General features: G+C 39.6%; 2 protein-coding genes across 2 annotated transcripts in view; both read right to left on the reverse strand.

Moving 5' to 3' along the window:
• Window positions 1–7,707, reverse strand: part of PPP1R1C (protein phosphatase 1 regulatory inhibitor subunit 1C) — a 49,741-nt gene extending 42,034 nt beyond the window's left edge. The window contains exons 1-2 of the mRNA XM_009899070.2: window positions 7,556–7,707; window positions 5,508–5,568 (exon numbers count right to left, since the gene is read on the reverse strand). Of these exons, the coding sequence (XP_009897372.1) occupies window positions 5,508–5,568; window positions 7,556–7,636 (142 nt within the window). The 5' untranslated portion in view covers window positions 7,637–7,707. The remainder of the gene's footprint in view (window positions 1–5,507; window positions 5,569–7,555) is intronic.
• Window positions 7,708–15,023: 7,316 nt separating this feature from the next.
• The window catches only part of ITPRID2 (ITPR interacting domain containing 2), a 39,451-nt gene continuing 29,598 nt past the window's right edge, over window positions 15,024–24,876 (reverse strand). Inside the window, exons 14-17 of the mRNA XM_009899071.2 lie at window positions 23,738–23,803; window positions 22,688–23,086; window positions 16,668–16,792; window positions 15,024–16,273 (exon numbers count right to left, since the gene is read on the reverse strand). Of these exons, the coding sequence (XP_009897373.2) occupies window positions 16,682–16,792; window positions 22,688–23,086; window positions 23,738–23,803 (576 nt within the window). The 3' untranslated portion in view covers window positions 15,024–16,273; window positions 16,668–16,681. The remainder of the gene's footprint in view (window positions 16,274–16,667; window positions 16,793–22,687; window positions 23,087–23,737; window positions 23,804–24,876) is intronic.

Below are 24,876 nucleotides of genomic sequence, written 5' to 3' on the forward strand. Positions count from 1 at the left end.
TATATGTTTCATTACTTCACTGTGTCATACTGTGCTTTCTTGCACAGGCTGAAAGAACATGAAGGTCCTCACTGCCCTGACCAACAGAATCCAGTCTCTGAGCATCTTGGTGCCGTTGGTAATGTACACTGAGCTGTACTGGTCCTGTGGTGTGAAGGGATGCAGATCTTTTTCATTGAATATTGCTGTACCTCCAAAAACTCCTAGTCCAGAATAAAACCAAACAGCACACTTAAATGTTATCCACATATAGCATATAGAAAGGCCAACCAGTTTGACAAAGAAAATGCAGTTAATGAGAGGTTTTATTAATGCACTGCTTTTCTGGATGCCTTATTACCATATTACAAGCCTAAATTTGCAATTGGAAAGAGCTGCTATTTGGCTCACTCACTTTTTATTTCCTGAACCAAAGCAAGCAGTATGTCCTACCAGAATCTGAAGCTCTTGAAAAATATATCAGTTTTCTTGAACTCTGAGACCAAGAGTTCTTTATTGTGAGACTTTTGCCTGAGAAAGCATAGCAGAACTGATTTACAATGCCCAGAAACAGCTGCCTCCTACTTAGTAGGTCTGTTTTGATCCCTCTTTATTTTTGGGAGAGAAAAAAACAAATGTGAACAGTAGATGTAAAACAAACACATTCATTCACTTAGCATATTCTAACAAATGCTAGTCACAAACATTAATGCTGGATAGAACATATTGCAGTTATCCTCTCTGGTTTATGGTGCTGGTATAGTTTGCATCATCAGAAAGTACATCTATAAGTGGTAATGAGATTTGTGTGGGTGAAGTCTGGGAGTGTCTAGAGCCAGTTTAGTATAAAAAAAATCCACTCAGGGTTGTCATGGAATTACCATAGGTGTAAGGACAGTTTTTCATCCCACCACCCATCTGGCTACGTTTCTTGCTACTGCACCAAATATTGAGGCTGCTTCTGAAGCATTTAAGCAGACCTCTGGGGAAAGGGAAGTCAGCTGAAAGGCATGAATCCCAATCTGGAGAACAGCAAAACTGTTCATGCCCAAAGACAAGTTGCAAGTTCCTTGTGTGGAGGCAGGTACAGCTTGCACATCTTCAAGTTACGACTTCTAGCCTTCAGAAAACACAGAGGTACTGAGTTGTAACTGGAATGCAAATTTTATGGATTTTTTTTTGCAGTGATAATATATCCTTTCTGCCTTGAAATAAGATTTGCAAAATACAAAAAGGCAGCTTTGGAGGAGAGTTGTCAAAACACATTGCTATGTTTTTCTTATTTCCAAACATGGAGTAACATTTACATTACAAACAAGGAAGTCAAAAGTGGTAACTGAGTGGAAAGAGGAGTTGAAAACAGCAAACAATTGAACTGAAAACAGCAAACACTTTATACAGTTAGGGAATGCAGTTTATCCTAATGTTTACCTATATACTAATGCTTCAAGAAGACCGAACATTTTGACACAAGTTGAACAGCCTTTGCCAGCCAGACTGTTTGATGTTGCATTGGCTCTGTGACAAAGCCAGTCCATACAGGAACACTGGCATCATTTTCTGATCAAAGCAAGTTCTAATAGCACTAAAACTGAGTTGTGGTCTGACATGCTTTCCTCCCTCCACTGTGACTCCTCTACATTACCATCAGCTTTTTCTTGAGCCATTGCAATATGATATTCTGCTAATTTAGATCGTGGTCAGACTTTTATTTCAGATTATAAGAATTGATTTTCCTATATATTCTGCTATGCTTGATAAGGAGACAGGAGGTTGTGAGTATATTATAGCACTGCAGAAAAGGTTTCTTTCAAGGTATAGGGATATTCAGTTTTCCAGACAGCCTGCACAGGATGACATGCTGCATATTTTTGTAGTTCTCTCCACTTATATTTTTCTTTGCTTTCACAGATAGTAAACAAGTCTTATAACTTCAAATAAAAGTAAATCTGGTTAGAAATTATCAAGTCAATCAAATAGCTCCATTGATAGCAACTGAAGCACAATAGAGTTAAGTAACTTCCAATAGAGTTAAGTAACTTCTCAATTTAAGCCTCATTTTGCTAGTGCTACCTTCTCTGCTCAGATGTGACATAACCCATAAAAGAACAGTTTACAGAGCACTTGTAGAAAGAATTATGGGTTTATTCATTGCTACATTGCTTTGCAAGCTCATATTGTCCATTGCAATCATTATTGCTGCTGTAATTCAAATTTCTCTTTTGTTGACTTTGATTGCAATTACACATGACGCAACACAGGGAAAATGCACCAGCCAATACTACAGGCTGGATATAAGCTTCTGCAGTCACATCTACAACCTGTTTTTAAATAATCTAATGTGGTCTAGCACTGTTTCTTTGGAAATAAGAAAGCAAGTGGACTTCTTTTATAGTTTTTTAGTACCCATCATCGGTATAAAAACATTTAGTCTTAGTAGATATTCCATCTTCACTTTATAGCACAGTGGACCTGACTTAAATCAAAGAAGACAGAATCTTGTCCTTGTCAAAGCTGTAGCAGACATCAGAGATGGATGAGAAGACTTAGAAGAAAACTATATTGACTCTCTGTACAGCACAGCTCAAACTGAATTTGTTAGGAAATTCTGAAATGTTCAAATACATTTAATTGCCTTGTCATTTCCAGATGGGTCTGCATCCAGGACACCAGAATACCACAAAAATGCTGGTGGTTGTTTTTTTTCCTACTGCAATCAGATGCAGCTGCCATAAAAAGCTATAGACAAGTCTGATTCTTAGAAAATGCTTGTCTCTGTTTTTCAAAATAAAAGAAGTTTAGATAACGTGAGTAAACTTTGCAGGGGCACTCAAGCATTTAGAATTGCATTAACACACATATTTTAAACCCTTGGAAGAATACCCTTCAACTACCTGTTTGCTACTAATGAGAGAATTGGAGTACTCCAGTGGGGAAAATTCAAGAGGTAGGATTCAGGTTTAGTCTAGCTCTAAATTTAATAGGTGGGTTTGACACTATGATTTAAATTCTCTGCTGCTCAGTTTCCCTGCTGATCTAGGGAATCATGCTTCTAAAGCAATTTGTTGGAGTGTCAGGTTAGCACCCTTATTATTATTATGATTTTATTGGCTGCAACCATGTGCAGTGATTCATATTTTTTGAGACAAATTGTTATTCAGCATCCCACTGAACTCTAATCAAAATCCAATAACCAACTAGCAATTTGGGGTTTCATCAGCAAAGTGTCAAGAGCCCCTAGGATTAACTAACTGAAGGCATACAAAAATTTCAGCAGCTGTACAACACCATGCGAGATCAAGACCATAAAGAATTTTTTTACTGCTTGTGCTTCCATTTCAAAGCTATTATCTGCCTTTCCAATTGGGCTTTGCAGTCCCTCAGCAGGTTTACCCAGCTACTTATGCACACCCTGTTCAAAGCACCTGCCCATATCAAGCGTCCCATATGGAAATGTGCATGCACTTGCTCACACAAAACCCACATGGTGAGGTGCAGGAAAATGAAGATGCTTTTAAAGCTTTCATTTTTATCTGACTTTATACAAAATTAAAAAACAAGACAAGATTATAATTTAACCAAAGGATACCTTTCTTGATATTGGTTCCCAGTATCTAATAAGAGAAGATAATATCTAAATCAATAAATATAACTAAGTGAAGAAGGCGAATACTAACTCTTGAGCTTATATGGAAGTTGACTGATGCTTGCAGCAATCCTGACTTGCAATAAAAATGATTTATTTAAAAATTAATTATGAACATTGCAGGAAAGGAGATAACAGACATGCACCACTTTGTTTACAGTAAAATTTCCTGTAAATTAAAAAGGGTTCTTATTCTCTGTTTGGTTTTGATTTGGTAGTGTACCAAGTATCTGTTTATAAAAAGAAATATGATGGTACAAAGTGTACAAAGTGAATTGCAAGAGAGATTAACAGTCAAGGTGAATTTGCTTTAAATTAAGTCCTAGCAACACAGACACTGTAGATCCCAGTCAGAGGCAGACCTTTTGTGCACCATTTCTGAGAACAGACCTGCCTGAAGCTCAGGCCAGAAAGCTCCTCTTCAAAGTGTGATCAGTATTAGCTCAATAGCAAATGTATAGGTCACTTTCAGTGTCAGACAATAACCTTAGCCATAGGCCATGCTTGAACCTCCCTTATCTGTGTGCCGTGCTGCAATGATCTCAATCCCAAGAGCAAGGCTGTCTAAAAGCTTCTTTCTGCACATTTCTGAAGAATTTCAACTACTGGTGATGTTAATCAGAACTGCGCAAGTGCAGCAAGCAACAATCCTAATGGAGTTAAAATGGTTTTATTCTACTGATGTGCCAGTGCATCCAACAATGATCTTAGAGACCAGTAATGATCTTAGAGACCCATCAGTGAGAAAGAAAAAGCCTGAACTGCTTGTAAAAAAGATTCAGATGATGAAACGACAGGAAAAAAATGCTGCTGAGCACAACAAAATAAAAGTTTGATTTGAAGTATGGGATTATGTCTTGAACCCTTTTCCCAGTAATCCATTTTTACTGAGCTTTTTTTGCTTATAATACTCTCTAAGCATCTTATTAAAGAGTCTTTCCAAAGTCACATGTACGTGACAAAGTACGTTGCAATCTCAACTTGTCCCACCCCACAGAAAATCTTCTGGCAGGAGTCTTGGATGTAGATAATGTATTCACGGTTGGAAAGGATTAATGTGACTGTTTGATGCTGTGCCTTTAAGAAAGGGGCACACTGGCTAAATGTTTATAAAATATTTTGGTATTCTAAACTAATTTCATTGGCCAAGTAAGGTGGGAGGTGAGGTTAGTCCCAGCGCGGCTGGAACTTTCTCTCAGTCTTCCTTGCTTCGTTGTTCCTTTCAGCTGGATCTGCTTCTGGGCTTCTGGCCAACTAAGATAAGATACTAACTCCTGTAACAAGCCTCTCCGCTTCTTTCCCTGTCCTGCTAACCGTCCTCGTCTCCTTTCTACCTCTTTGGGGGGAGAAGGGAGGTAGGGGGGTGAAGGGGGCACAGGGGGAAGCCCCCTCTGTTGGGGGTCTGGTTTCTGACTGTGTTTATTTGCTGTATATTCCTGTATATATTGTAAAATACCTGTATTTGTTGTGTTACATATAATCTGTTTCCTTGTAAAATATACTCATTTCTCCGACTGAGTTTTAGGCGCGGTTTCTTTCTCAGTGGGGAAGGGAAAGCAGAGCCTTTCCTCTCAACCCACCACAATTAAGGAAAACCTGTTTTGAAGAAGCAATTCCCTAAGTTGATTTATCCTTGGAGACAGCCTAGTGTCTAGAGTTCAGAGAACCAAAACTAGAACTTCATGGATCTCCAAGGTATACACCCAGGAAAAGAAAATGTTGGTGGAAATTACTGACATTATCTGGAGACCAGGAGTTACACATATTCATGGGGTTTACTCCAAACAGTTCTAAGATCCATTATTTGATATTTACTGGATGCAGCTAAGAACACCAATTTGCAGACAATACTGTGTATGCAAATTCAATGGTTGGCACTTACCTGGGGGCACATGTTCATTCATGATAACAAGTGATGCTGGTGTAGGCCTTCTTTTCCTGATCTGTAACAGGCATAAACCAATGAGAGTCATTAGGGTTCATCAACTGCCTTGCACACAAAACAAAGAAAAAAATCCATCTGGTATCCTCCTGAACATAGACCAGACAAAGCTAAAAAAAGAAAATATTTAAAGAATATCAGCATGCCACTGTCTCACTTGACTGCTCATCTGGTCTGACACTGATCAGGGTCATGTTGTTGCCGTCACATGGAAAGCAAAAGCATGAGGGAGAGCTTTCCAAAATACCTGTAGGATTTGCAATCATCTTGAATAAGTTTTTGGACATGTATTGCTGACATATATCAGCCATAACTTACAATATTCACATTTAGCTTTTCATCAGGAGAATGATTGCAGTAGTTTGTGACCTTATATGTGCAAATACCTAGGACTCTTAAGTCATCTCGCAACAGATCTTTACATATCAATATATAAACCTGAACTGTATGCAGTTCTTTTCGTTCCATTAGCACTGGTTGAACTACATGATATTGAACTACCTTTATATAACGCACACATTTGCATTGAAAGCTTTGTGCTGCTTTTCTAATGCCTGCAGGCTATTGTTATTCTGTTTAATTTGAGAGAGGGACCAAGAGGACTTAAGCTAGAAGCCATTCAGACATAAAATGTCAGTGTGTCTGCCTTTTTCAGTTGCTGAGCCAACATCTGTATTTGTCTGGGTTCAAATTTTACTTACAGAGATGTAAATGGAAAATGACATCATCAGGGTTAATGGTTTACTCCAGATTAGCATAACTGCAGCTGATAGTAGAATTCACTACTTTAATTTCATCATACACAGTGAAACTCTATAGCATTAGGAATTAAATTCACGACATAAAGAAAGGACTGCTCATAAATAGTGTGCAGAATTTGGGCCACAGCATTTCAAAAGCCATAAGAATTCTGGGAAATCCTAATCCTATGGGTCTCACAGATTTTAGAAAAATATCACAACATGACCTGCTTGAAGTCACTGCAGATCTGTTCCATAAGATATGGAGATCTCACATCTCAGAAGTACCAATGGACAAAATGAAGACCTGCAGCAATTCTCTTCTGCACCCTTCTAGTATTTCTTCATTCAGTGATCACTCACACCTCATCATTTTCTGGCAGACGTCTTTTAAGAGGCACAAAGTCAGAATATTCAGGAAACCAGACACCTGTCCTAAAGGTGCAAAGCATTTTGTAGCTGATGGTACAGACCTGTCAAGGTTATGATATTCCCCTGATATCATCTAAAACTAGACTTACTGAAATAGAAGTGAATGTCAAGGAGGACTTGCACTGAGACAAGTATACTGGGTCACCTAATTACAATTTCTCCATTTTTTTCCCCCATAAGATTCCTTGCATCCTTTTTAATGCACACCTATGTGTGCACAATAATAGATATCTTTTCCTCCTTAGATATCTGTGTTGCTATATATATTATATGAATGGACACGTTTTGGGAATGACTCAAAACCTAAAATAGCACACACAGCATTCCAATGCAGATGTAAGTCAGGAATATTTCTACATGTATATAGTTTTCAAATCTGTAAAACAGTGTAGCAATGACATAAAGAAAACTATAAAAAAGGAGATCACTGAAGTGATAACTATTATGCAAAATAAATGTCTTCTGCACAAAATTTCCAATAGGTACCTTCATCAGTTTCACCTTTTGCTTTATGTACAAATATACTTCAGCTTATTTGCTGAGCAAGTGTATACATGTGAAGTGTATGCACTAGAGTACAAGTCCAGTTATAGAAAAGGCACAACAAATATACTGAATAAACCCACCCAAGGTAAACAAGTCTTACCCTGGCTAAAGAATGTATCCTTCTCCTTCTTTGGATATCACTATAACCTCTAGAACATTTAATCTAAAGTTACACTAATATAAGTTAGAAAAGCATTTAGAACACAAGTATTACCTGTTTTAACCCCACTTCTTCCTCCCATTTCTATTCCATTCCCTCATCTTCCTTACCTGCTCAGCTGCCTCGGGGTCTATTTGACTCTGAAACAGTGGCATCGCAAACTGTATTTTTTTAGGGCTGTTGGGCTCCATTGTGGTGTTGAGGTGATTCAGATGACAGAAAAGCCCAGAGCCGGAGACTTGGTCTGCTCCTCTCCCCAGGCACCCTCCTCACAGCCAGGCTAGGTGCTCCTCTGGAACAGCTGTAACTCCCAATTTAGCACGGCAATCTGTGAGTCAAGCAACTCTCGTATTCCACATCCAAGGAGATGCCCCTGGCTTAGCTGTTTTGTTTTCCACACCCGCCCTCTCCTCTCTCTTCTGCAGTCCTTCAGATCCTTTCAGCACAAGGCTGAAAGGAACAATAAGCTAATTGTGTACCAGTTCACTTTTACATATGCCAAGCACTCACTCAGAAGCTAATTGAAAATGCAATACTAGCATTGCATGGCCTGGAGCCCTGGGATTTGAAAAAGAGGATCTCTGCACTGTACATTACTAACTGGCTGCTCAGAAGTGCAATGCAAGCTCCCTCTGAGTATTGCTGATGGGCTCTTAATTATTGATGAACACAAATCAGGAAGTTTTCAAATTTTGGGGGTGGAGATAGTAGGAGGGGTGGATGCAATAATCCGTTACAGCGTGCCAGAACCGCTCTTCTCTTCTCACATATCAAACAATTGCCTTTGCCCTTTCTTTTCTAAACCTCTTCCAGGAAGGTTTTTGATGATGAATCCACACAGCTGCCTACATTTTCACTATGTACTATGCAGGTTGGTAGCTTAGGCTAGGTTTGCAGATTTCGACTGTCATTTGTTCTGGTGGGCTCTATCTCACATGATTTCAGACACTGAAAACATCCACATTTAAGCTAGCCATCTGGGCTCCCTCTTGCTGGACATACCAAAGAGAATTTTGCCCTGTCCTTGTCAAGCAGAATATGGTGTTCAGTGAAGATGATATTTGCTCTCTATTAACCTTAGAAAAAGTAAATCTGACTCAGAATAGTTACTTCTCTTTTACATGGCTACAATGCAGAGGACCAAATCCTTTTGTACCCAATTGGGGTACAAAATGAATGCCTTCTTCCAAGACTGTGAAAATAATTTGGTCAATCATACCAACAGTGCTCTTCAATAACTATAATTTATTTTCCTTTCAGCTTAATTCAAAAGAAGTGTATGAAACAACACACAACAGCCACTGACTTAACCTACCTCTTTGCTTAGAGTACCTGACACCTTGTCCCACCTGCTGCTTGAAGCAGGGCCCAAGATCATCTAATCCTGGGCTCTCTTGGGTTGAGTCCTGAATATTTGCAGTGCTAAGCTGAAATGTTCAATTTCAGTTACCATGAAAAAGGTAAGAGACATGCAGAATAGTGATGTTCAATGTTTCATATGATCATTTTAAAGCCTTCACTACTCCTACAAAGATAAATCATAATCTGCTTCAAAGGCTTCAAAAAACAATTAGAGCCAGAGCACAACTGCAGCAGTTCTGCTGGTATGACTAAGAGTCTAAGACACTAAAGTAAGAGAGGCACACACCACTTTTGCAGAGGACAATTAAAGAGTTTTCTCAGGACAGCCTAGCTGTCAAATCTCACATATCCTTCATGAACAGACACGCCATTAACTTCAATGGCAGCTCCAGACACAGCACACATACACAGGGATACACCCAGGGGGAGGACACATTGAAATCTGAAGTTGTGGCTTTTCTTTAAAAACATTTTCATACAAAATATTTTTTGTTTTCTCACTCCCAGAAAAAGTGAGAAAATTTTCTTCCAGTTACTTTGCTATTATATATATTAACAAATGCTGCCATAAAATATCTACTATAATAATACAAATGTCTGTGCAACTTCATGAATTAAATTATGCTACAGTTACAGTGTATGTTACTATATTATAGAAGCCATAATTATTACAAAGGTTAATAGTAAGGTCAGTTGAAAAAATACATTCATATAGCAATAGAATATGAAAGCATTAAATGTACAAAGGATTATAGATGCGTGTTTCAGCTCTAGTTTGCAAGACAATGCTATCTAAAGGAATTGTGTCTCAAAGTCACTGCTAGCAATGGTATCTCAGAAAAAAACTCAACAATTGTATGAAGAAATCAAACAAACAAAGCCACCTCTTGGCCAGTTTAGAAAGGAGCCAGATACCAGGACAGGACAAGACACAAGGACAAATTATGAATGGGGCTGCTATGCCTCAGAGTGGTCTACCAACAGTGTAGTGTGGAGATGTTTGCTCCTGCAGCAATCAGAGGTCTCTGTGTCTAACTGTAGCTGGCTGCCCAGAAATCTTCACATGCACTATAACAATAAAAGTATTTTTAAAACAGTATAAGAGGCATATTTCAGAGAGCACTGGGATATAATGTTTCAGGACTACTACATCAGCTCTCTCTTACACCTAATTTGCAGCACTAGACGTCTCCAGGCAAAGCATGCTTGCATTTTCCATTGACTCTGTCATAGTCTGGGGAAGAAATGAAACGCATTTAAGTATTGCCAGATACTTTTAGCTCATCTCTTTTTAGTGCACTCCCAACAATGTTTTAAATTCCTTCATGATTCAGCTAAAATTATCATGGAAATAAAAATAACAACTGTATAAGACCTTTCCTTCCTGTGTCTTTCCCTGGGTTCCATTATGAAGCAATGTCTTTTAACATCTCCTGTGTAGTGACAAGCTCTACAAGCACTCACAGCACAGGTCCTGCCTAAGATATTTTCCCTGTTGTAAGTTTATACATTTTTTGCCAGCCAAAGACAAGGCTGCTAGGAAGGGAATTCAAGGGTCTTTTTCCTGCACTCTCACAATTTCTGCTATGCCTATGATCTGCCTCAGTTTTTCTCTAGTTCAAGAGAGATAGGGAACTGCTGGAGAGACTCCAACAGAGGGCCATAAATACATTAGGGAACAGCAGTGGCTCTCTTAAGAGGAAAGGCTGAGAGACTTGGGCTATTTAGTCTGGAAAAGAGAAGAGTGAGAGTAGATCTTATAAATGCACCGAAATATTATCACAGTATCACAGTATAACTAAGGTTGGAAGAGACCCCAAGGATCATCAAGTCCAACCTGTCCCAACAGACCTCACGACTACACCATGGCACCAAGTGCCACGTTCAATCTCCCCTTGAACACCTCCAGGGACGGCGACTCCACCACCTCCCTGGGCAGCCCATTCCAATGACGAACGACTCGCTCAGTGAAGAACTTTTTCCTCACCTCGAGTCTAAACCTCCCCTGGCACAGCTTGAGACTGTGTCCCCTTGTTCTGGTGCTGGTTGCCTGGGAGAAGAGACCAACCCTTTCAGGTAGTTGTAGAGGGCAATGAGGTCACCCCTGAGCCTCCTCTTCTCCAGGCTAAACAATCCCAGCTCCCTCAGCCTCTCCTCATAGGGCTTGTGCTCAAGGCCTCTCACCAGCCTTGTTGCCCTTAATTTATTTAAAGGTTGTAGGTTATGAGGATGGGGCTGGGCTTTTTTTCCAGTGGTGCCTGGTGATAGGAGAAAGGGCAACAAGTACAAAGTAGAATGCAGGAGGTTTCACATGAACTTAATGAAAAACACCTTTACTTTGAGAGTGATGGAGCACTGGAACAGGCTGCCCGGAAAGGTTGTGGAGTCTCTTTCTCCAAAGAATTTCAAAATCCACCTGGGACGTATTCCTGTACAGTGTGATCTAGGCACACCTGCAGGGGAGATGGTCTAGATGATCACCAGAGGTCCCTTCTAATCTCCTGCCATTCTGTGATTCTTGGAGAGGAGAGGAGCTGGAGCTTGTTGTAAAGCCAATCTACTTGAGGTTTTGGCTCCTAATTTCAATGCTGCAGATGCATGGAAGCACTCAGTTACATTTCTCCACCAGGGTGCCATCACAGAGTACTTGGGCCTAGAAGCAGACCTCTCCTCATGCCAGCATCTCAGCATACTGATGGGCAGCCCCACCAGCATCAAAGGAAGAAACACTGCAGAGCATGTTGCTTCCCAGATGCTGCTCACTGGATTTCTGCTGTAGCCAAAGGGGACTTTAGCATGCCTCTTCCTTCTGCCTTTTTCTAATGAACTGACAAAGTTTTTTTCCACCACATCTGTCCATACAGAAGCATCAGCTTCACGCATCCAGTCGTTGCTGTGCCCACCTTGTTCATGGACTAGTTTGCTTCTTGTGCTGTACACTGGGTGTTGCTCACAAGTGCTAACACGCAAGCCTTACAAGAGTAAACAATTACATTAAAAATAAACCTGAACATTTTCTTTTCAAAATAGCTAAACACAGGCATTGCAATCAGGGTGGCTTCCACTCAATCACTGGAAAGAGTCTGCTATTTACATGCTGAAAATGCAAAGAATTTAAAATCTGCAAGGGTGGGAGAATGCAGAGCAGATTACGACTGTCTCATGAGCAGTAAGTGCTGCAGCAGGCAGGTCAAGACAAGGAACAGTTTTGTTGAGCAGTGTAAGAGTCGGTGGGATATTCAGTGAGAGCTGTTGGCCTAGTAACAGCCTAACCCAAAATTTCCATCAGCAGTATTCATCCACTGAACATCAGGCTTGGACATGCTCACATACTAACTACATATATGGATTCATAAAGCCTCATTAAATGAAAAAGACAGATATTTCTACAACCTCTTTAGTTGAGCTGGTGATTCCTTAGCAGTATGATTTTTAATCACAATCAGTGTAAACTTACTCTTTTTCTGAGGATGTAAGAAGTGGTATCATCTATTCAAGCCATCTTCTGGAACTCATGGCAATCCAAGCTATCAAGCAATGTACAGATATATATTTGCAGGTGCTGTCCACTACATCCATTGAATACACATCCAAAACACAGGAAACGAGCTACATTAGTGGGACATAATCTGACCTGACAGTCAAAAGTTCCATGTCTGATATGGACTATAGTTTAATCAGAAAACAAAATTCTTGCACTGATTTTAGGGAGGTATGTCAGCAGAAGGCCACTCCAGAATATGCTTCCTCACCAAGGGGAGCAGTTTGTAGTGACTTTAGAATGAACTTATATCATTTCTATATTAAATCTGTAATGCAAAACTTGACTGACTGAAGGAAACAATTGAAATGTAAAACCGAGGTTCTACTGTATGGTTTTTTTTAAAACAGACATTGAGATAAAGAACACAGAGAAGACAAACAAGGAGTGAACTTCAACAGTTTCAGAGCCTATGTTAGAAAACTCAGTGCACAAACACATGCTATCAGGCTAAAAATGGAAAGTCATCAACTAATAATTTTTTTAAATGCACACTTTTTTAAAATCCTGATTTTTGAGACTTTTTAGATGTCCCTTCTTTCTTACTTCCTCCTTCACCTTAGAGGACAGGATAAAGCTAGAGAAGTTACAGGTGCTGTCTACAGCATCTATGAGGGAGCAACCCAGCTGGCCAGACCCACACAGTTGGCACACCTGGAGGGCAGTATCTGGGGGTTGGTGACCTGGAAGAAGGTGGCTGGGGCACAACTGTGTGCTATTTCTCATACAAACATAGGGAGCAGCAAGAATAGAGCTGCTTCATGAGTAGGGACAAACCGGGAGTTGAGAACAACCCCATTTCAGCCTGTGCCACCTCTGCAGCCCCATGGGGCCTGAAGGCAGCAGCAGAGCTAGAAGGCATTGTACAAAACTATTCAGGGATCAATTCAAACAAAAAGCCTTCTCCATGAAGGCTGTACTTAAATTGCAGAACTCATCATTATAGGATACTGTGGATGCCAAAACTTTGTATGAGCTAGAAAAGCAATTAGATACATTAATGAAAAAGAAATCCATGAAGGATACAACTGCTGGCCAAGAAACGCCAGAACCACTGTCTGCTGAGAGCTATTTTGCTATCAACAGGAATGTAGCTGTCCTGTACCCACAGAAAACAGCTAGCTCTTGGGGTTTCCAAAATACAGGCTATAGCTTAATATTCTTGCAGCCAGCTGGCAGCCACCAAGATCACTATCACAGTGAAGTTTAGAAAAGCATCCAAAATCTCTCTGGCATTAACAACGGCTTTATGCACAGAAAACATGATCAACCACTATTTATCAGCCACTCATCAAGCTGTTTCAATCTGCACAGATTTTATACAAAATGGCAGGCTGGCATTAAAAATGACAACACTATTTGTAAGGAAAGTAGCAATGTTAATCATCAAGCAAAAGAAAAATTGTCCACACTCATCAAACCATCACAGCTAAACTGATATTGCTAAAGGGCAAGCCAGACAGGTTAGGCGTGTGTCCAGTAACAATGGCTGCTCCTAAGGCACAAGGAGAAATGTCAATAGAGTTTATACATTCCTATACCTATATAAATGTCACTCAGAAGCTCGAAGTTTCTTTAAGAATGGCAAAAAAACATTATCAGGGTTATGGGAAAACAGACACTTGTATATTTGTTAGTCTCAGTAAAGTTTTTAGAAATGTTATTTTGAACTGTCTTTATTCTAAATTATGCCAGAGCATCACAAATCTGCTTTCCATCAGCTGGAAGAAAAATCGGCATTATTTTTCATTCCTCAGGATATAGTAAACACTAGATTTTGTGTTGCTTAGATCAAATGTTCTTACAAGGAAAGAGCTGAAGCATCACAGACTCTCCTGCCTGTTATCTACAATTGACATTTCTGGCCAGAGCACTGAGGAGCCAGGCTGCTGCACCCACAGAGGATGCTGCTGGCAACCACTGCTGAACAGCTACCAGCTCCTGAAATGCTTTCTTCCATCACTGAAAGCCACGGTTACCTTTTGAGTAGCACAGGACCTACGTTAACAGTCAAGTGTGCTAATTAATCTGTCTGGAGGACAAGAAGCAGCATTTGCTGCTGCAATTCTTTGAGCAGGTTTTGGGTTTGTGCATTTGTGAAGGAAGTCAGCAGGCACTCAGGTCTGGCTGATGCCCTGCAATGGCTTTATACATAGAATATACATAGAATAAACTAGGTTGGAAGAGACCTTCAAGATCATCATGTCCAACCCATCAACCAATCCAACACCACCTAAACAACTAACCCATGGCACTTTATGGAATGGAACTGCATACTCATGCAAGCTGCAAAGGAAAGCAGAAACTTACTGCAGCTTACCACATCATACAGATTGCCATGAATAAATACTGATACGTCAACTTTTGAACATGTAGGGTCAGATTTTGAAGAAAGCTCTACTCACAGGGACAAACTCAGGAAAGGTCAAGAACAAGCAAATTCTTGGAGCTACAAGAGCCAATAACTTTAAGAGTTTGGCTTAAAGTGCCAACATTTATCTCAAATTTATATCCCATGTTTCTTAAGGTCCCCTGAATATCTGAAACATTTGAAAAATCCAAGCCCTGATCTTTCTTGTTATTCTCCATTCTGTATAGTATTTGATCAAATCTGTTACTTACTTTGCTTAAGAGCAAACCATGCATAAAGAAAAACACTGATACAGATTATAGGCAAAATAAATATTTTATTGGTTTAATATACACTTTTTCTGTAAAAAGAAATCAGCCCTTGTGTGCCTTCCTAACACAATTTAAAAACTTATAAACTTTTTCATATAATATTGTTATATTTGAAACTATTTTTGATTAAAGACCTTGACATAGTGTAAAGAGTTTAGTAGATGGAAATGGCATAGAAGCAGAGATTCCAAGCACAGCAAAATGGGTTATTATGTATTTACTACATGTCTATTTGACCACATAAAACCTCCAATGACTTCTGACTTGCTCCATTGGAACAAAGGCATATTCACAAGGTTAACTGAAAATACACTCACTGAGGGATGGGGAATTAAAAGAGATTTTTGTCAATTTTCCCCACAACACAGGCAAGGTCATTCATCCATTCCAAGTTGCACATCCAAATCACTTTCAGAAGATCAGTATTTTTATTGCATTTTGGTTAATATAAAGCAGAACAGAACTTCCCTTGGTATGACTGAGAGCAGTCAACATAAGAACAATGCTTAAAATAAGGCACTTTTCTACAGAGGGACAGGTAAACAGTAAGAAAACAAATAAATTTAATTAAAAAGTCATCTTCTACACAAAGATAAGGCTTTCAGTGTCAGAACTTTAAGTAGTTTTAAGTAACCTCATGTCATTCTACCACTCTGCTAAAAGTAACTGCCCAAGAATTAACAGCAATTTTTACAAGACTGTTTCCTTCTTTTGAAGTGGCACTACGTAACAGCAGTGGAAACCATTATTGGTTGTTTCAAGCTCTTAAAGTGGATCAGTTATTGCACAATAAATACCTCACAGAGGTCAGTGTTTTGGGGTTTTGTGTGTTGTGTGGTATTTTTTTTATTATTATTATTTTTTAGATTTTCTAAAAAGCTAGGCTGAATGCATTTGTGTTATTTATAAATTGGTTACATCTGGAAATCTTCAAGTTTCATGATGCATTATTAGACAAAGAAGTTAGCTATATAAAAATTTACATCAGGGACATACCAATAAATACAAAGCCTTTCGGAGAGCCACAGTTTTCTTGATGCTTGAAAGGAAAGTAATGAACTAGTTAAAATGTCTAAGTCTTCATAGATGAACTCAAGGAAAGGTACACATCATAGAACCGGGCGTCGAACACAGTAGCCTGTCTCAGCAGCTTTAACATCTCATGAAGCAAAAAGAACTTGACACTTTCACCAGCGTATGCCACCCAAAGCAGAATCCCACAGCATTTTGGACTACATCCAACCTTACAGAAAAGAAAAAGCAAGACAAATACCTAAATTAGATTTTTTGAAGTCTGCTTGTTATGCTTACATGTGTATTTTGACATTTGTATTTAAGGCAGTCAAATTTCAGGCATCCTCTTGCATGACACATTCACGTGCAAAGTCATCACAGAGCACACTGAAATTAAAAAGCAAGGACCACTCCATGAAAGCTGACAGTAGAATGAGCCAAAGTATAAACAAGTTTATTTTTCCAGATATCTGGGATTAGCAGTATCCCCTGCATTTAATGAACTTCAGGCTTGATTGCTTGCATTTTCCTTTTCAAATGCCAACAAAGCAAGGTTTAAGTTAACAGTGATATTTCATACGATTGAAAATAAAATCTGGTTTTGGCAGATTTCCAAAGATTACCTGCAGTACCAGTTTCATGGCTGTGTATCTTGTTTTGCAGTTGCAGATCTACTTTGAGGTGACACAGCTGCTAACAAACCACTTACTATTTCTCTTCTTATTTCACCAACAATAGATTCCTTGATCTGAAAGGGAGTAGCCAAAGTTTTAAGGTCAGTAAGTTATATTGCAGATATGTCTGACAATCGACATATGAAAATGCACACCAACAAAAAGTCAACTTCAAAAAAAACCCACAAATGGGAAACTGGTTTCTCTTGGAAAATAACTGTAAGTAATTTTAAAGTTCTTACAAATCATATAAATGCAAACCAAGCTAGTTTTGTCTTTCCAAATGGTAAATATATCCATACTTCACACTTACGACAACTGGTGTTACGTTAAGGAAAAATGCAACTATGCAAAGTTCTAAAAATAGCATTTCAGGATATATAAATCAAAAGCATCAAAAATGCACTGCTTTTTGACATAAGTTGTCATCTCCTGAAAAGCAATGTAGGACCACTCTGCTTTACAAATGGCTTACAGTGTAGGAAAGGTCTAACTCCATGAACATGAGCTGCTGTTTTTATAGGAATCAAAAGGAGATGAATCCTAACTGCATACTTTCAGCAGTGAAGAACTTCAACAGTTGCTCATATCATCAGTTGGCCAGTGGGATATGATCTATGCCAACAAAAGCTACATTTCACAGCATCGTGACAAAGCATTTACCCATTAAGTTTTATGTAAAACATACCCGAAAATTACTAATAGCAGACACACAGCCAACTGAAGCTAGAACAAAGGAAGAGCAGAGCACTGATGGCTACAGTAAAGGAAAAAAAAAGGGAGAAAAGCAGGCAAGTGAGTGTATTGTGCTGGAAAGGAGCAGGGTGTGACAAATAATAATAGTATGGGCTGCTTGAAAGCATGAGAAGGCTCTGGCACCAACTCAACAGATGCATCTCCACGGACAGAGGAGGATGACAATGGTAAAAGAGTGCACAGGATAAGAAGCAGAGCCTGGTCACTAGGGTCACTCACAGAAGCACTCATCAGCCCAGTTAAGCAATACAGTTTCCTTTTTCTTGTGAAAAGAACAAATAATTTTCTGGCACAAATAACTGATTTTAGACTAAAGAAAGTACTGTTCATAGTGTCATGTCAAAGTAGCTTTCAACTGCCTGGGTAGCTGTAATGAATGTGAGACTTGATGCCAGAAAAAAAGCTGACATTTCTAATATTGGTTTTGCCAGTAATAAATCCCTCTGTGTTCTGATGCCCCGCCAATACCATGGGAACAATATTTCATCAAACCCAGCCTTGTCAATGGCCTTGCCAGGTTTGCGTAGCCCTCTCATCATCTTGATGCACATCTTGCAATTATTTTTGTAACTCTCTCCTTTTCCTGGTGCGTCAAAAGGATTAAGCAACAACGTCAGAAGGGTAGCAGCACCAGCAACAGGTTATTTATCCCTCATTCTTACTGGCAAGTAATTCAATCCCTAAACCAATGGTGGCAAAATTACTCATTTCATTACTACTTTGCATCAAGCAAAAATTAAGACACTCTAGGAAAGAGGTTTCCAGTTGGGTGGTTTGCTGATTGACTGATGAAAGAAAAGCCAGTGCCTAACAGAACCTGGTTTGCTGATGGCAGCAAGTCTTGAGCATGCCTATGCCAAGCACACACAGACATATAAAGCTTAAGGACAACTGTCAGCACAGTAAGGGCTTGGGGACTTAGGAATGCAGGCCCAAGGACACCTGCCACGCAGCACCATGGCTGTCTGGAAGTCTTGCACTGCTCTCTTGGCTTCTCTTCTCCAGTATCACATAGGGTGGGTCTGCAAGTGTGCTACAAAACAGTTATTCTGTGCCTTACTCTTGATGGATAGACAAAAATAAACCTTGCTTTACAAAGAAAACTGATAAAAGCTTCCTAAATTAGCAAATAAATGGTATGACAGACAGTCATGCGGTGAGGCAGAGACTGGAAGGGGAGCGGCTCCTCTTCTATTCTCAGCTCTTCCAAAAACTTCTAGCTTGACCTTGGTAGATTGCTTGAGCCCTCTACTTCTCACCTTCCCGCTCAGATGACAAAAAGGCCACCCTCCACTACTTCTTTTCACTGCCACTGCTTCCGCCCTCCTTCTCAGACTCATCAAGGTCATTCCTGCACAGCAAGTGCAGCATTGATTCCTGCAGTGTCTCAGTGCTATGCATATGTCATGACAATGACCAATTATTTAGGGTAAGGTGCACCTTCCACTTGCTCTGCATAGGGCACACCCCACTGCCAAGGCTTCCTTCACACAAAGGACAGAAAGCATTAATAACACAGTATCACATTCACAGGGAGTTTAACTACAGTAAACCAATAATCTTTTCCCTATGCAAGAATTACCATTACTCTAATATTACGTTGCTGTTAAATAATGAAATGATACAGAGTGAAATGTGCCACAATCGCAAATCTGCAAAATGGGCATGAAGCTTTCACAGTCCTCACACTCCTGATCTGAAATACATTATTTATACTTAAAAGAATTACTTTCTACTCTGTTTTCTTCATGCCATTTCTTCATGGCAACAGCTGGTGAGTTTTTATGCTCAAGATAGTAAGACGAGGAACTCTAAGCTTGCACAGGGTATGTACATGAAGCTGAGCTAACATGGATTGGAATGAAAAAGGGAAGATTCTCTCTGAGACCATCTCTCTGTCCCATGAAGATCCATTGCAGTCTCTTAAAACAGATGTTGACAGGCAAATGATACATTTATTTTAAAAAAACAAACTTTATTAAATGTAATTCAAAATTGCCTGGATGCCATCCTGTGCAACCTGCTCTAGTTGAACCTGCTCCAGCAGTGGGGTTGGACTACATCTCTTGAGTTCCCTCACAATCCCTGTCATCCTGAGATTTACAGCAGCAAACTATTAGCAAAAATAAAATTTTCAATGCTCTTAAGCAGAAAGTTTTTTTAAAAAAACTATCACATCTTGAAAACTGCAGAAGAGCAAAGTGAGAGGGCCTGGTGGCACTCCTAGCAACACTATGACCTAGAACTCAAATAGGCAAGTGTTTCATGTGATACTCCAGTGGAGGTCAGGCTGTATTTTCATCAAAACAAGAGAGACAGTGTTTGGCATTTTAACATTTCATGTTGTTGAACGCTTTTCTGGGGGAGTCAGCCCATTAATGCTAGAAGTTAATACCACAGGCTTTTTAATGCCAGCAAATAGCACAGGTCAAAGTTCACATGCATTACAACCCACCCAGGCATATTCTGAAACACTGCCTTACTTTTCTTTCCCCAAGGCAAGGTCACACAGCTACAGAGAATGGGAGGAATAAGCAAGAGTTTAACATTTGTGAGAGTGTACACCAAGAATGCATCCTACCAGATTTCTTTCTTTTGACAACGAAACTGGAATTCCTTTGCTAACAACAGGACTACTTAAGGAAGACATTTTCATTTATGCTCTGGTTTAGCTCTTATGAAATACAGAAGATTTTCTTGACCAGTATTTAATAGCATATTCTAGCTCTACAAAAACTATGAGGTGCTTGAAGGTGATGCATCTTCACTTTGACCTGCAAAATTGCTCATGCTGAGAATCTGAGCTGATTCAAAACAAGCTGCCAGTAAGTTGAATTGAGGGACAATCTCTCTGTGTGCTGAAACATTTACCAAGTGAGTCAAGCTGAGTTATTTGCTGACTACTCATCTTTCAATAGTATCCTCTCAGCTCAGTGTGGATTCTTTCAGCATTACAATGTTCTCAGTACCATAGAACTGAGAGAACAATCTCTGTGCAAAGAGTACACAACTTTATTTGCTATCAATTAATGAAGTGAAAGAGGAACTTTTACACAGGCTAACCTTGGAGAAAATATTGACCAAAATAACTCTGGACTTTGAGACACCAGCTCCCTTTATTGTCTCTGCCTCTGCTACAGTATATTTGAATTACAGCTCTCGCCTTCCCCTCTCAGTTTCTCCTTTAGCAAGCCTCCAATGCAATGCTGCTCCTCCGACACATGAATTTTTACAGAAGAGTTGCATACAAATGTAATGTTCTGGCTTTGCTTCACAATTGGAGGCAAAGTGCAAAGCATGATAAATATCTCATGTGCAAGTCCTCGCTAAGTATTAAGAGGAGAACCCCTTTAAAAAGACATGAAAGGGGAAAAGATGGACCAGAGAGAGAATTTGGGGCATTAGGACTATTTTATGACCTCTCCAAAACAAAGCCTTTCCCGTGACCCTTCTAACTTTAGTTACTTTAGAGAAGATGGCAGCAAGAAAGTGATAGAGGGGGATGTTATTTAAAAATAGAATGTTTGCTGTTTGCCTCTATCTCTTTCATTCTTTTGCTTTCAAAGCAGAAATGCAAAGTTGTAGCACCACAAACTCTACCATAATGATTAGTGATGGCCAGAAGGTGTTTAGCTCCTAATGCTAAGAACAGTAATGACGAAGTCGTGAGACTGGGGTACCTCACTATAAGCTAACTGTGGTGCCCTTCCTTCCACAGAAATAATGCCACTTTCTGTAACTCATCCCACTGACTCTAATGGGGCTACTGACAGGGTGAAGCACTACTCAGCATTGCGAGGCTACTTATTGAAAGCCAGTCTCATTTTCATCTCACTGCCAAACTTCATCCTCCTTTTAACAGCAGCAGTTCACAGACAGTTAATGCTTGTGGCTATGTATTATTCTTAACACTCTCAACTCTGGTTATTTGTGGAGTTACCCAAAGATAAACAAAGTAAATATCTTCACATGCTTCCAGCCATCATCCTCTGCAAGAACACTCCTTAGAAATGCTCTACTGCTTTACAAGCAGTAAGTCAGACCAGAAATCATCTCCACTTTGCAGAGACAGATACAGCAGAGTTTTGCAGTCAGGTAAAGAGTGTAAGTAACCTTTATGGTCCATTCTGCCTCCTTCTGCACTGAGAGAACAGAGGTGAAGATGTGGCTAAAGACTGTTCTAGGATCACAGCCCCTGTTTTATCATGAGATGAGTGGTCTCTCATCTATTGTAAGAGCAAAGCTAAGGCAAAGCTGGTTCAAATTATTCATAGCCTCAACACAAGCAGGCCTGGATTGCACTGCAGCATTACAGCAGCATTACAGCCCTGCCTGCTGTACAGTTCTGAATATAACACCTCTTCTGATCTTCTGAGTGGTGTATGGCTTCAAGGGATGAGCTAAAGGCTAGGGGTCCAAGGATCCTCAGCTAAAGAATAAGTAGTCCTTCCCCAGTGAAGAGGGAACAAAACCCACAGGTTCTCCAATTCTTGTAACCACTGCAGAGCTTGCATCCACTCGTGGATGCTGCTTTTGAGAGCAGGAAGTTTCTTTTGCTTCCTTTTACCACTTATGCTACTTGCCACAAGGCTTTATGCCACTGACAAACAAAATACACAGTTTTAGTCCTGTTTTTTAACCTGGCCCACTAGGAAAATAACCAAACATCCTTCACTTTCATTGACTACCACTAAAACTAGCCCAGTGGCACTGGTTCAACATCAGTCTTAAGGTTTGAAATAACTTCTCATCTCACTTCAGTTTGCTTCATTTACACTCTTACAATCTTTAGTGGTTTGGAGTAGAGAAACTGGGAAAGTATTTTAAACATTTCCTACAGAATTGTTTCAAAAACAAGATTTAATCAATCAGATTAACTCCAACCTGGCATTTTAGCAAGCAAACATGACAGAAAAAAATTCTCTTGAGAATCTGAAATACTGCTGCTTAACCAAGTCATAGAGCTGGTAAATGCTTTCTCACCCAGGCTTACAGTAGCCACTAGACCCACTGTCACTGAAAAAATGTCTACTGCTTTGCAAGAGAATACAGTTGTGCCTTCAACATCTAGAGACAAGCTCTGAGCCTTCAGAAATAGCACAGGAAGAGTATGGGGTCTTTACTTGAGAGGGAAGAGAAAATCCCACTGGCCAAGAGTTAGACTTTAGATTACAGTAAACACTGTTCAAACATCCTAGATCTCTCCTCCTCACCTCCCGTATGACTTGCTGCAGCTCATCCTGCTCCACAGTTTTGTGGATTTCCTCAAGCGAAGGCACAAGAGGGACTTTTTCAAGTTTGTGCTCCACCTCTGGCTTGGAGTCTCCAAGCTCCTCAGAGGTTTCCATCGGCTGTCCAGCACATGCTCTCACTGGGGGAGTTGGTGTTAAGGCAACTGAGGCTCGGTATAACTTCTTGCTTTGACTCTTCGACTTCCCTGTTAGTTCAGCTTTTCTACCTGTGTGACCGGAGCACACTGAAGAGGAATCAGAGTTTCCATGGGAGAATACAGATTCTGTACCCTCTGCTGGGAGAGTTTCCAGTCCAATGTCTCCCAGTCCTAAACCCAGTTCAGACTTCAGAAATGACTGCTCTCGAATAAGTTCAGAGACCTAAGGATTCAGGAAAGAAACAGTCCTGAGCAGGCACAGAAAAGAGTCACATACAGACATAACTATGTTTTCTTGTTATTTATTCAGTCACTTACTCATTCCCTCCATCTAACAAATACAGCTATAAAATAAATATATGCTTTGCCTTTATGGTTGCAACAAAGAGGATCATAAAAAGAATGGGCTTTTTTGAAAGCCAACATAAATACAAATCGTGGCAGCTCCCCAAGCCACTGAGTTTTGCAATATGGATGCATCCTGCCAGAGTCCTTGACAGAGACACACATAAAGGCTTGATATTGTTTCTCTTTGCTGAAACAATTCAGGTTTGTCCTTTACTTTCTACAGTTTTCAAGCTACTCTCTGTCAACAGCATAAAATGCACAGAAAAATAAGAAATAGTTTTGGAAAACCACCTTGTGGGCTTTGTATCAACTAACTGCAAAATCATCTCATTTCTACTTATTTCCTTGAAAAGAAACACAATTTCATGACTACTTACACTTATGGTTTATTTAGGGAAAAGTGCAGCTGTTCTCAATAGAGCTACTCAAGTGAGTAAAGTATTTCCAAGATCATGTGTCAAATTATACGAAATCCCTTCCTAGCTCTTTCTCTTACTAAACCATACAAGACAAAACAATTACTTACTGGTTCAATGACATTCAGAGGAGAAGGGCATGACAGATTATCAGCACTTCTGCTTCCATACATGCCCTGAAAAATTAAGCCAAGGTAATGCATTGAGGATTTTTTTAGAGCCGTCAGAAGCTAATATATAAACATGCCATGCCTCAGACAACTTTCTATAAACACAGAAACTAGGAAACAGGAAGCAAAGCTGGTTGGAGAAAGTTTATTTCAGTCATTTTTAAAGCTGGCCCTCCTCTAGAAAAGGATTTACAAATAAAAAGATATTTATATGGTTCAAAGAATGCACATTTGGCTTGGGATCACAATAATACCATATTTTCCTGTTCTTGGGTTTCCTTTTTTTTTTTCCCCCTGACAAATACTGAAGAGGAATATGTGGTCTGTGCATGTGCTGCTTTTACAGAAGAAAATTGGCTAAGAAAGAGGAATACAAGCCAGGAAGAACATGATACTTTTCATTCATGCTTCTTTTGTTTGGCTGGTGACAAAACTGCAGAACAAAAGGGGAACAGTCTTCTACTATGTGAAAAAGAAGAAAAAAATATATCACCATGTCAGCAATAAACCTATGCATATATCTCTCTTGTCCCCCATTTTTGCTTGTAGGGAGTGTTTGTGGGAGCTGAGCTCTTCCCACTCTTTGGGAGGTAGTCACATATTCATCTGAAGCAGCTACAAAAGGCAAAGGATAGAAAACTGAAGATGCTATCTGTATTTTCGCGTTTAATTTTTCCACGGATTGGTGGAACTAGGGAAACTTGAAGAAGCAATGTGAATCATCTCTCTGCCCTCATGTTACAAGTAAGGAAATCATTGTAGAGAAACTCCAGAAAGACCATCACTATCCCACAAGAATTCAGACATGAGCACTACCTACTGAAACTGTGAGAATTCAGGGTTCTAACAAGGTAAAAAAAAAAGAAAGCAAGAAAGCACAGGCAGAAGAGTTCTGAAATCTCAGACCTAAAACCTCAGAAAATATGTATTGATATGTATTAACACCAAGAATGAAACGATGTTTGAAAATAATAAAATATGATCTCTGATAATACAGATTATGTCATTAGATTTCCCAGATATCACCCCACTCGAAGAGTTTTAACAGTTATGACTCAGTAACATTACTCTGAGGAAAC

The sequence above is a fragment of the Dryobates pubescens genome, chromosome 2 (assembly GCF_014839835.1).
Source record: "Dryobates pubescens isolate bDryPub1 chromosome 2, bDryPub1.pri, whole genome shotgun sequence".
NCBI lineage: Eukaryota > Metazoa > Chordata > Aves > Piciformes > Picidae > Dryobates > Dryobates pubescens.